The sequence below is a fragment of the Neofelis nebulosa genome, chromosome 14 (assembly GCF_028018385.1).
Source record: "Neofelis nebulosa isolate mNeoNeb1 chromosome 14, mNeoNeb1.pri, whole genome shotgun sequence".
NCBI classification, from domain to species: Eukaryota; Metazoa; Chordata; class Mammalia; order Carnivora; family Felidae; genus Neofelis; species Neofelis nebulosa.
In genome coordinates, this window is record NC_080795.1 from 68267932 (window position 1) to 68280191 (window position 12260).

Sequence of the window (12260 nt, forward strand, 5' to 3'; positions counted from 1 at the left end):
TTGTACGCACTCTCTCTCTCTCCCTCCCCCCCCCCCAAAAGTAAACATTTTTTTAAAAACACATAAAAAATAAAATCCAAAGGCCCCCTGACCCTCCGACCTCCTCTCCAAATGCCCTCCCTCTAGCCCCGGGTGTTTCAGCCATATTGACCTTGCTTTTTCACTCCAGGCCACCAAGCTGCTGCCTCCTAGGCTCCTGCCTCTGCCTGGGCCACACACAGCACTTGTTCTCGATAAGACCTGCTCAGTGAGAGGCTTGCCCTGACCCAGCTAGAGAAGCCTCACCCCGCACTCTCCCCTTGACCTTGCTTCCTTTCCTTCAGAGCACTTAACGTGAATAAACGTATAGCCAGCACTCTTTGGTGACTTATCGGTTATCTGTGTCCCCACTGGAAGGTGGGCCCTGCTTGGCCATGGCCTGTGCCCCCAGCACCTGGCCTGGCTCCAGTAGGCACTCGGGGAATAAATGAGTGAGTTTGCATCAGTCCTGATTTCTCAGACATGCTCCTTTGGGGTAAAATGTCTTCACTGAAATACGCGTATGTGAGAGAAGCTCATGCTGAAGGCCTCAAGTTAAGTGATCTTCTTATCCTTTCCAGTTGCCCCAAAATTGGCTGTAGCCACACAGATGTGAGAATGTCAGACCTCATCCAGGATGAAGCACTTAGAAGGGCCATCGAGAGCCACAACAAGAAGAAAACTCGTCACTCCGAGTAGGACAAACACACCTCCCTACAGGGATGTCTGCAGCCTACCTCCTACCCCAGCCATCTGGAGAGAGCGGTGCTTGTCAGAGCACTTCGACTGGCTGCAAAGTATACTTTGTTGGGGTAAAACTCGAAGGTTTTAAGTGTAATCGGAAGCATTTTTCTATGTCACAACAAAACTTCAAGCATATTATATTGTTTATTTTTGAGTGTCCTATAATTTGAAATAAACCTTTGGTTACCTGCGGCGTGCCCTATCCGTGCCCCCCCCCGCCCCCGGTGTGTAAACTGTTCCAATGGTGCAGGCATGGTGGGGCCAGGCCTTTCTATTCCTAATATTTCCGACTGTTTTTTTATTATAGTTTTAACTGAGCAACGTCTTTCAAAGGATATTGACAGGGAAACGTGTAGAAACATCCCAGGTGCAAGCATTTTCTATCAGCATCATAAATAACAGCCTGAGGTTCTAAAGCAAATTTACTTTGTCTACTGACAGTTCCAAATATGTAAATGCTTTTATTTGTCATTCTGACCAGCCCAGAACGCTCCGGTAACAGGCTTATCAGGGCAATGGTAGTTGATGCCCTTAATGGAAACTTCGCCACAGCCCTCTGAGAGCCTAAAGTATCGTCAGAAGCAACCACATCCTGACAGTCTCTGTCTCGCTCCGTGGCTCTCATGCCCCTGGGCCTTGGGGTTTTCAACCATGAAGTGGAGATGTGAAGCGAAATGTTCTCTGGTGTCCCTTTGGCCCTGAAAGTCTGTGGACTGAGGAGGACCCGCCAGGTCTTTAAATTGAGTATCTTCGGATATACTCGAATTGTGTGAAGAGTGCTAATCTATTAACAATTTCCGTAGCAACCTTTTATCAACCAGTTACACAAGGAAACCAAGAAACATTAACAATTGCTAACATTTATTGGACACTTACTGTGTTCCAGGTGCTGTTCCAAGGTGACATATCTATGTTCACTCCTGTAGTCTTCACTGCCTGATGAGAGAGGTACACTTACTATTCCCACTTTACAGATAAGTCCAACGAGGCACAGAGAGGTGAAGGAGCCCGTGGAAGGCCACAGAGCTCGTAAGTGGCTGAGCTGGGACAAGACCTCAGGTAGCCCTAGTCCCAGAGTCTGAATTCTTAATCCTGTACTCTCCTCCTCCCTATTGGTTTATTTAGATCTAAAAATCTATTCAAAGCCCACATTTAAAACATGAAGCTTCTGTAAATAAACAAGCATATCCATGCATCTATGCAAAGAAGTTCATTAACCGGAGTTAACGTCTACTAGGCAGCGAAGGCCATAAAATAACGCATAGTTGAGTTTAAATGCCTAGTCTAAATGGCAGAGTTAATTTTGAAAACACGTTCATGGAATTCAGAAAGGAGGATGACATTCGGTTGTCTACAAACCAAGTCAATTTGAATTTCTTAAGCTGCTTCGTCTGAATCAGACTTCCTGAGGAAATGATTATGTTTTAAGCCAGAACAAACAGACTTTTCATGGAATGTGGTTCTTTTGTGAAATACTTTGTTTCCTAAACAGATAGCGACAAGCATGAAATACTTGCCCAAGATTTGATTTGTGTTTTCCCCGACTCTTTCTAAAGAGAATTCCAGAATATTGGTGTGGACACCAGTATCCGTTCGAAAAATGCCAAATAACACCATTCCGCTGTGGAAGAGGTGCAGCCTTTTGTATCTTGTGAGGTTTTTTTCCTTCTTTTTTAGTCTTCAGAAGCTATGTTTCATGAATTTGTCTAGCCAATTAAACAATTTGAAGTTTTATATAGAATTTATTTTCATCTTTGAAGATTTGCCGTTTGGTTGTCCTAACATATTTGTTAAATTTCTGTTACAAGCGTTTTCCAAAAAAGTGAAACCTTTTCTTCAACGAACTCGTATTGCTCGTTAAAAGGGGAACAGCTCTAGTCGAGAGGAGTTTCTATCCCCTTCTGCCAGGGCCGCCCCAGAGTCCTATGTGAGATCACCCAAGGCCCCGCGGTGACATTTGAAAACCCTACAAGACATTGTAGCTAAATCAATTTTTTCCCGTATGTGACATTTCAGACTTAGACCACTGTATGCACATGGCCTCTTTTTAAAAATGCTAGTTCCTTGGGGCACCTGGGTGGCTCAGTCGATTAAGCGCCCGGCTTTGGCTCAGGTCATACATTATCTTGCAGTGCATGAGTTCGAGCCCCGTGTCGGGCTCTGTGCTGATAACTCAGAGCCTGGAGCCTGCTTCAGATTCTGTGTCTCGTCTCCCTCTCTCTCTGCCCCTCCCCCACTCGCACACGCTCTCTCTCTTTCTCTCTCTCAAAAATAAATAAACATTAAAAAAAAGACTTTTTTTAAATGCTAGTTCCTCGAGGGGCGCCTGGGTGGCTCGGTCGGTTGAGCGTCCGACTTCAGCTCAGGTCATGATCTCACAGTCTGTGAGTTCGAGCCCCATGTCGGGCTCTGCACTGACAGCCCAGAGCCTGGAGCCTGCTTCGGAATCCGTGTCTCCCTCTCTCTCTGTCCCTCCCCTGCTCATGCTCTGTCTCCCTCTGTCTCAGAAATAAATAAAAACATTAAAAAATTTTTGTTTTAAATAAATAAATAAATAAAAATAACAATAAATTCTAGTTCCTCGAAAGTAACTTCCAGTGAAGTTTAAAACATTTCCACACACTCCAAAAGATAAGACAGTTTATCCTTTACCTTATGTAGAACTTCAAACACGGGGTGTCCGGCTTAAGGCCGCTCCCAGTGAGTGTGGCTTCCTGCCCACCAGCCGCCTCCTGAAAGTTCACGCGAGGACAGGAGGAGGAAGCCCCGAGGCCACCGTGGACTCATCTCTGGCTACACCGCAGGCCCAGGTCTAAGTACCTCAAATGTATCACCTAAGTTAATCCTCCCCACAATCCCAGGAGGTTGTTATCACCCCTGTTTCACAGATGGGGAGATCAAGGCTCAGAGTCATGAGGTCATTTGCCCAAAGTCACTCGCTTGTGCGTGGAAGAGCCCACATTGGACTGGAACGGTGAGTGCAGAAGCAGCCCTCTGACACGCGAGGCCGTTTGCCCCCGGGGGCTGCAGAGAACACATACGTGATCAGACCTGTGCGTCTGCCCCACCTTCCTTATTCCCAGTTCTGAGACCACCGTTTCCCAGGCTCACAGACTCCATCATCCCCGGGCAGACCCCCCAAGTCTGGGCGCTCCCTCTCTGTTTCACGCTCAGACCGTTCTCTGACCTCCCGTCTGCCCCCTCGCCATATTAATCTGCTAGAACACCGATGGGACGATCTCACATCCTACTCAAAAACGTTCATTCCTTTCCTACAGAGTGGAGTTCAGGCCCGGCACTCAGGATTCTGCCACAGACCAGCTCCCCCCTGTTGCCTCAGTATCCCCTGGGCTCCCCAGCACTCCGGTTCTCCTCTCTTGATGGCAGGTTTCCTCTGGGAGCGGCTCGCCCCGGTACTCCCGCCTGCCACATACAGGCGACCTTGGGTGAGTCACTGTCCCTCCAGGCCTTAGAGTTTGCGGGTGAACCAAAAGATTTGGGCTTCTCCCCAAGGTTTCCGTAAACTCTTAAGATTCTGCTTCATGTGTTCAGTGAACAGGTCCTAAGGGAGTATAAGCCCTTTGGAAGGAAAACAGGCTGAGATGGAAATTAGTATATATTTGAACCAAATGTGCACATCGCCCCTTCAACTGCTCATTCAACAAATACTCTTTAAGGCCCGCTCTGTGCCATGTTTTGTGTTTAGGCTCTGGATACAAAAATCTCCCCTCCGGAGGGGGCTTAGTGTCTAGTCGAGGCAGACAGATATTTGAAAAATAAATCCCATGAGAGGTCATGTGAGCACCGTGTATAGAGGATGTTGGCACAGAGAAAGGAAATAGAGGAAAATTGTTGAGTAACCAAACACTAGCAAATCGGGTACCAAGACTCAAACCAAGTTAAGGAGTCTGTGAAACGTGTTTGGGAGAATGGGGAGCGAATCGTGAGGGTTTTGTTGGAAACTTGTTTCGTTTGGGAGATCTGCCTGCCGGCTTGTGTCCGACTCCGAAGAAGGGACTCACTTCTGAAAGGAAAGCAGTTACAACAGCAGAAGGAGAGGCCTCCTACCTCGCTTGGGGAGATGGGAATCGGTGCAGCCACTTTGAAAAGTCTGGCTTTTTGAAAAGGTATTAAACATGGGGCTCAGTCAGTTCAGCATCTGGCTCTTGATCATCCTCTCAGGTCATCATCTCACAGTTCGTGGGTTCGAGCCCCACGTCGGGCTCTGTGCTGAACAGTGTGGAGCCTGCTTGGGATTCTCTGTCTCCCTCTCTCTCTGCTCCTCCCCCACTCTCTCTCTCTCTCTTCCTCTCTCTCTCTGTCTCGCAAAAAGAAACACACACCTTTTAAAAAAGGTGTTAAACATAAATTTACTGCACAACCCAGCAAATCTACCCTTAGGTATCTACCCAAGAGAAGTAAAAACATGTTTTGCACAAAGACTCATGTGTGAACGTTCATAAGTAATATGATTTATAATCGCGAAAAAAGTGGAAACAATCCAACTGTCCAGCTGGTGAGCGGATAAACAAAAGCAGGAATGGCCACGGTCGGATACTACCTGGAGATAGCCAGAGTGGAGAACTTATGAGCTCATACTATCTTGTGGGACTGAGCATTACGTTACGTGGAAGAAGCCAGGCACAAAGATCATGTAGTGTATGAATTAATTTCATTATATGAAGTGACCAGAAAAGGGGTGCCTGGGTGGCTCAGTCAGTTGAGTGTCTGACTTCAGCTCAGGTCATGATCTCACCGTTCATGAGTTCGAGCCCCGCATCGGGCTCTCTGCTGTCATTTCAGAGCCCCCTTTGGATCCTCTGGCCCCCTCTCTCTCTGTCTTCTCCACCCCCAACCCCTGATTGCACAGGCACGGGCGCACTCTCCCTCAAAAATAAATAAACCTTTTAGAAAAAAGAAGAAAAGCAATGTCCAGGAAAGACAAATCCGTAGGGACGGAAAGTAGATTCATGGTGGCCTGGGGCTGGGGATGGAAACGGAGAGTAACTTGCACAAGGGATGGCTTTGGGGTGAAGGACGTGTTCTGAAACTGGATTGCACACCTCAAGATTTTCTAAAAGTCACTGAATTCAACTCTTCCAACAGTGAATTTTATGGCATATAAATGTTCCAAACCAGCTGAGTGGAGATTGCTTTACAGGTCAGGGAGGACCTTCTTCATGATCATTTGGAACTAGCCAGCATCTATAAGAAGCTATTGGTGCCCTAAATTCAACCGGGAAATCAAGGCTCAAGAAACACAGGATTGAAAGTCGTAGTTACTAGGGGCGCCTGGTAGGCTCGTCAGTGAAGCGCCGACTTCTGCTCAGGTTGTGTGATCTCACGGTTCGTGAGTTCGAGCCCCGAGTTAGGCTCTGTGCTACTAGAGCCTCTCTCTCAAAATAAATAAACTTAAAAAAAAAAAGTAGCAATTACTAAGGGACTGTTAAGGGTTAACGAGAAGCTAAGACTACTGACTGATAGCCCTAAGGAGCTTAATTTTACCTATTTCTATTTCTTTATGTCCCTATTGTGTAGGTACCTTATATGCATTGATCACTAATAGTAACCAATAGTTCTAATTAACGGCTTTATTTTATGCAAAAAGGTGATTTTATTAAAGCACGGTGATAGGACCCATGGGCAGAGAACTGCACTGGAGTCCTGAGGAGCGACTGATTATATACTTTTAGGTTTGGCGGGGAGGGGCGGTTAGAGATAAAGTTAGTTTTTAAGGGATTTCTGTATGCTGAAAGCAGGGTCTCACAGGACCTGAGGATTTAACTGTTGACAAGATAAGGTTGCTTTTAGTTTTTAAAGGAAGCGTACGCATTAAGGCACACACATAAAGGTCTTGGGGAATGTTGCACCCTGCAGGTGTCTGACATCTGTCAGTGGGCTGCAGGCTGTAAGGGAATGTAATTTAAGCTACATTTTTCTTGCCTTTGTTTCCCTCATCATTTTCCCCCCTGAACGATTTTTATCCTTAAATCTTTAAGGTTGTTGAAAGCAGAAGGTCTCCTCTCCCGTAGCTTCTTCCTGCTAGATACGGGCGTAGAGACGTCCCTACTTATGGGTCAAGGTTGGTCAGTCGAGAATTTAATAGGAGTTAGGAAAGCCTCAGGCAGCTGTATCTAGAGGTGATTACCTATGGGAGTTTTCTCGAGCAGAAAGGATCATCTGTTGGCTTGAAGTTGTGGCAGTGAAGGAGTGGAGAGACCAGGGAGAAAACAGCAAAACATGTTAAATTAACCAAAAGAAGAAGCCCAAATCTGTCCTTTGATAGTTGACAAAAACCTTCCTTTAGTCCAGGAGTTTAACCAATTATTAAAGGGAGAGAGGGATCATTTAAAGCACCAATACGAGTACTTGTCAATTAGAGACTCAGAAAGATTTTTGCGGTAATCTGGAACGTATACACAGCATTTTGTTTTTATGAGAGCACAAGTTCTACCTTGTGCAACAGTGAAAACATCTAATGCCGTTTTATTTTGTAAAGTTATTTCGTGCATTTGAGTTATGTTAGTGTTTAATAATATAATGTTATTTTGAGAGTCTTTTAAGGCCTTGATTGTGTAGTGGGTGGTGTTAACCATTGTATAGACTCTGTTTTGCTTAGTAAGCCGTCAGGTAATTAACAAGAGGTACTTTTATAGAAACAAGAAAACTGTAGGTTAATGGTTAGAGCAGGTTACAAACCCAGTGCTGCCAGTGAGAAGATATTTAGATGTCTGCCTTGAAGCCTCTTCAGATGGGAGTGGGAACAGGCAGTGGGAATCAGATGGGTTTTTCAGATTTGTAACTTAAAAGTCTGTGTCCTCTTGAATGACCCAGAGGACAACAGGCACAACCATTTTCTCTACATGAGTTTTTGTGACGATTTCTCTGAAGCTGACCTCAAGTCGTGTAGTTTGGGCAAGCAACAAACCTTTAAAGACCACCAGAAGTAGAATTTAACATCCATAAAGGTGCGTTGATGAAACAGAATTTTTCTCTCGAATAGCCTTCATTTCCAGAGATAGCCGAATCAAGACTAATTTGTTTGTAGATCAAGTCCAGTTTTAACACACTCAGCCTAATTGTTTACATAAGCTCAGCCAGAACAGCGATTGGTCATGTAGATCTTTGAAAATTTGTTTTGCTGGAACTTTTTACAAGGAATCTAGATTGAACTTTTAGTAGCCTCTCCAGGCCCAGAAGCCAGGCCAAGTACTTGCCAACAGACATGCCTGCAACACCTGTCAATTTGGGTGAATTCCTCTTCACGAGGTCCCCAAGATATCCTGAGGTTCCTGCACCTGCCGGGAAGGAACATTCTGTGCTCACCTGGAGAGGATGCTGGGAACTCCGTAAGTGACGTATCCGGCCAACATTTCCAGGGGGCCTTATTGGCTTCATGCTTCATAAAGTCAACCTTAGAATTCCTTACAACTGTTCGGTCTTATCTGAGTCTATGAATGTCGGTCTCAAATACGACATTCCAGTCAAAGCCTTGGTAAAATAACCAGTGTTTCCAGTGGTGTCCTGTTAACAAGGAGAACGGATTCTTATTGAATCTATGCAAATAACTAACTGCCATGAAAAGAAAGGTTACTTACTGAGAGCTTTTGAATTTCAGAGGGTTCAGGTAGAGACTACTCTTTTTGTTTTGTTTTGTTTTGTTTTAAGTATAATGGAGTAAAAGTTCTGGCCATTTCTGTTCTCTGTTCATCCTGCTGTTGGGAAGGAAAAAATTCAGTCCCTAAAGATGACCTCGTAATCATTCAGCGGATGGCAGAATGACCCAATGTAACGATGCCATAAACATTTCTGGTCACAGAAGGGAACATTGAGTGGGGATTTTTTTTTTTAATTTTTTAATGTTTATTTATTTTTGAGAGAGAGAGCATGAGCAGGGGAGGAGCAGAGAAAGATTGGGAGACACAGAATCTGAAGCAGACTTCAGACTCCCAGCTGTCAGCACAGAGCCCAGCGCGGGGTTCCAACCTATGAACAGCGAGATCGTGACCTGGGCCAAAGTCAAACACTTAAACAACGGAGTCAACCACTTAACCCAGGCACCCTGAGTGGGAATTTTTTTAGTGAGCAAATACAGAACTGGTTTTAAAACAAAAAGAAAAAGCAAGATACAATTTTGAAAGGAAGCAACCCAAGGATGGCCATCCTTCGTCGTAAACAGAATAAAAACCAGAAGTGCAGGCCATTAAGACGGAGTCCGTATGCTGCTGGAATGTATGAGAAAGGTTGTCACTCACCGTCCAGGGACACTCCGGCCATTAGGCTCTGCATGGGAGCCCCCAGCTGAGTTTCTAGGCTACTTTTAGTCACCACAGTTCACAAAGAACACAGAGACTCTGATTAGTCTCTGATTAGAGAACAGCAAAAACCAGGCTAAGGATGATGAAACATGGGTGTTATGCAGAAAGGATTTGGAATGTTGTTGCCACAGAGAAAAAAAAACTGAAGCTTCTGTTTTGTACAAAACAGGGGACTTTGTGAGGAATACGCTCCAAGACAATTGACACTAAGTGCTATGAGAGGGCCAGTGAAAGGATCTTCAATACTCAGAAGAAAAAGTACTGTTACATCTTAGCACAAGGCTCTCATCCGGGAAACCATGGGCCCCCAGGGGACTGTGGATAAAATTCAGAAGGTTTATGAATCAGTACGGGGGAAAAAATTACATCTTTACTTTTACTAATCTCTAATCGGAACTTAGCATTTCCTGCAATTATAAACTTCAGTATAATTAACAGTCCCTGTGACTTTATCACCAATAAAAATGATAACTATTTTCCTGTTGCATTGCTGTTGCTATAAAGGTAATTTACACTCACCTCTTGAACTACTAAGTTCCGTTCTGGCAATGATGGACAAACAGGCATGGGATTTGCCCTCTCATCTTTTACAACTAAAACTCTGGACAACATCTATGATTTTTCAGATGTTGGACAACAGGACATTGGACACTGCCCTTGCTTACTGCCTAGAGAGTCCCTGGGCCCCCTTAGAGAGAGGGGGATCCAGCAGGAGCCCTGGTGGTCAGTCTTTATTGAGGAGACAGAGCTGAAGGTTCAGGGAGGGCAAGCAGCTAGGATTTGCAGAGCAGAGGACTGGAAAGGAGACAGCTGCCCAGAGAGGGAGCTCTGGAGATGTTCAGAGGGTCCCCCTGGAGTCCTCAGCTAAGCCATCATCAGCTTGTGCCAGTGAAGAAGCTACCTGGGGTGGGGAAAGAACCTCCCAGAAGATCAGAGAGAACACACATCTGAACTCACACAGGCCTGAGAATGTTCCTTCTCCCACTGGCCAGAGTGGGGCAAAGTTAGCCCTGGACTACAGGATGTTCTCCTCCTATGTAATGATGCTTCAAAGCAAATTTCAAAAGCAAGGGTAGGCAAGTTTTTATGGGAAGGGCCAGCCATTAAATATTCTCAGCTTTGCAGGACATCTGTTCCTTGTTGGAACTACTTAACTGTGCCGTGGCAGCATGGAGGTATAGCACCGACAAGACGTGAATGAATGATGGTGGCTGTGTTCCCATAAAACTGTATTTACAGACACTGCAACTTGACTCTAATTTTCACATGCCGCAAAATATTCTTTTTCCCAACACCCTTCACCAAAATGGAAGATAAGAGCCTGGATCATGGAAATGATTCTCTGCCAGATGGAGGAGTAATGCTATGAGTAAATATTCAAGGTCTGTTGGTTAAGCACCCGACTCTCGATCTCGGCTCAGGTCATGATCTCATGGTTCATGAGTTGGAGCCCCGCGTCGGGCTGTGTGCTGATGGCACAGAGCCTGCTTGGGACTCTGGCTCTCCTTTTCTCTGCCCCTCCCCTGCTTGTGTGCTCTCTCGCTCTCTCTCTCTCTCTCTCAAAATATATAAATAAACAAAATAAAAAAGAATTGAAAGAAAAGACTAAGGTTGGTTGAAATACAATACGGCACAAGCATGGAACCTTCAGGAACAGGATGCTTTGGCGCCCATGGGCTGGGTGATGGTGGTGAGAGCTCCCTTGTACTTTATTTCTGTTCTCCTACCACATGAGGTACTTTCTACCTTATGATTTATTATGGGTACGTCATCTCCCTCCCTTGGCCGTGTTCTCTTGAGGGTGGGGTCCACAGCTGAATCATGTGTATTTCCTACGCACCAAGGTTTGTCAAAGTAAGGTCCAGGAGCCCCTTTATCAGACACTCTGAAGAGCTTGCTAAAATGCAGATGCTCAGGCCCCACTCTAGACCACTGAGTCAGAATCCTGGGAGGCAGGCCCCGCAATCTGCATTTTAACAAGTGTTTTGGCGGATTCTGAATCACACTCCATGTGGAGGCCGTATGCACCTGGCATGCAAAGTTATTAATGTTGAGTTGATAAAGCCAAACAGAACACACACACACACACACACACACACACACACACACTAGAGTTACAGCTATCTTAAACACCACACTTTTGTGTCAAAAGCTCCAAAAAGACTGTAGGTAAATACAGAAAGTTTTACATCTTTTTCTTTCTTAATGTTTATTTTATTTCTGAGAGAGAGAAACGTAGCACGAGCAGGGGAGGAGCAGAGAGAGGGAGACACAGAGACACAGAATCCGAAGAAGGCTCCAGGCTCTGAGCTGTCAGCACAGAGCCTGATGCGGAACTCAAACCCACAGACCTCAAGATCGTGACCTGAGCCAAATTTAGACACATAACAGCTGAGCCACCCAGGCGCCCCAATCTTTCTTTTCTTTTGAAACAATAGTCTGGGGGCGCCTGGGTAGCTCAGTCGGTTGAGCATCCGACTTCAGCTCAGGTCATGATCTCACACTCTGTGAGTTCGAGCCCCGCGTCGGGCTCTGTGCTGACAGCTGAGAGCCTGGAGCCTGCTTCAGATTCTGCGTCTCCCCCTCTCTCTGCCCCTCCCCTGCTCACGCTCTGTCTCTGTCTCAAAAATAAATAAAAACATTTAAAAAAATGTTTTAATAAATAAATAAAAAATAAACGATAGTCTGATGAGTAGAAAGCCTTATGATGCAATTCATCTCAATTCCATTCATCACTCCCTACCTTTTCAGATTTCACTTCATGGATTTTCTTTTAAAAAAAAAAAAAAAAACATTTATTCATTTATTGAGATACAGAGAGGGAGGGGCAGAGAGAGAGGGTGGTACAGAATCCGAAGCGGGCTCCAGGCTCTGAGCTGTCAGCACGGAGCCCAATACGGGGCTCGAATCCACAAACAGATCATGACCTGAGCCAAAGTTGGACACTAAACCGACTGAACCACCCAGGTGACCCTCATGGGTTGTTTTTAATTTACCCCCTTGACAGCATCTCTTCATCGCCAATCCCCAGGGCCTCGGATATGTCAAAGTCTTGATTAAAACAAACCGGAACAAAAAACCTCTCACGCACCTTTCCCCTTCCAAAAGTTCATATACATTGAAAGCATGGAAATAGACCAATGTGGTTCCTGAAAGAGATCTCTAACCATCCCCCTCAGC

The 12260-nt window shown here is 45.4% G+C and overlaps 1 protein-coding gene across 2 annotated transcripts in view; it reads left to right on the plus strand.

The window, feature by feature from the left end:
- The window catches only part of NSMCE2 (NSE2 (MMS21) homolog, SMC5-SMC6 complex SUMO ligase), a 217098-nt gene extending 216134 nt beyond the window's left edge, over positions 1-964 (plus strand). For both annotated transcript variants that reach the window (XM_058699037.1, XM_058699038.1), the window contains one exon: positions 600-964. In XM_058699037.1, coding sequence (XP_058555020.1) covers positions 600-717 — 118 coding nt within the window. In that variant the 3' untranslated portion in view covers positions 718-964. The remainder of the gene's footprint in view (positions 1-599) is intronic.
- Positions 965-12260: the final 11296 nt, after the last annotated feature.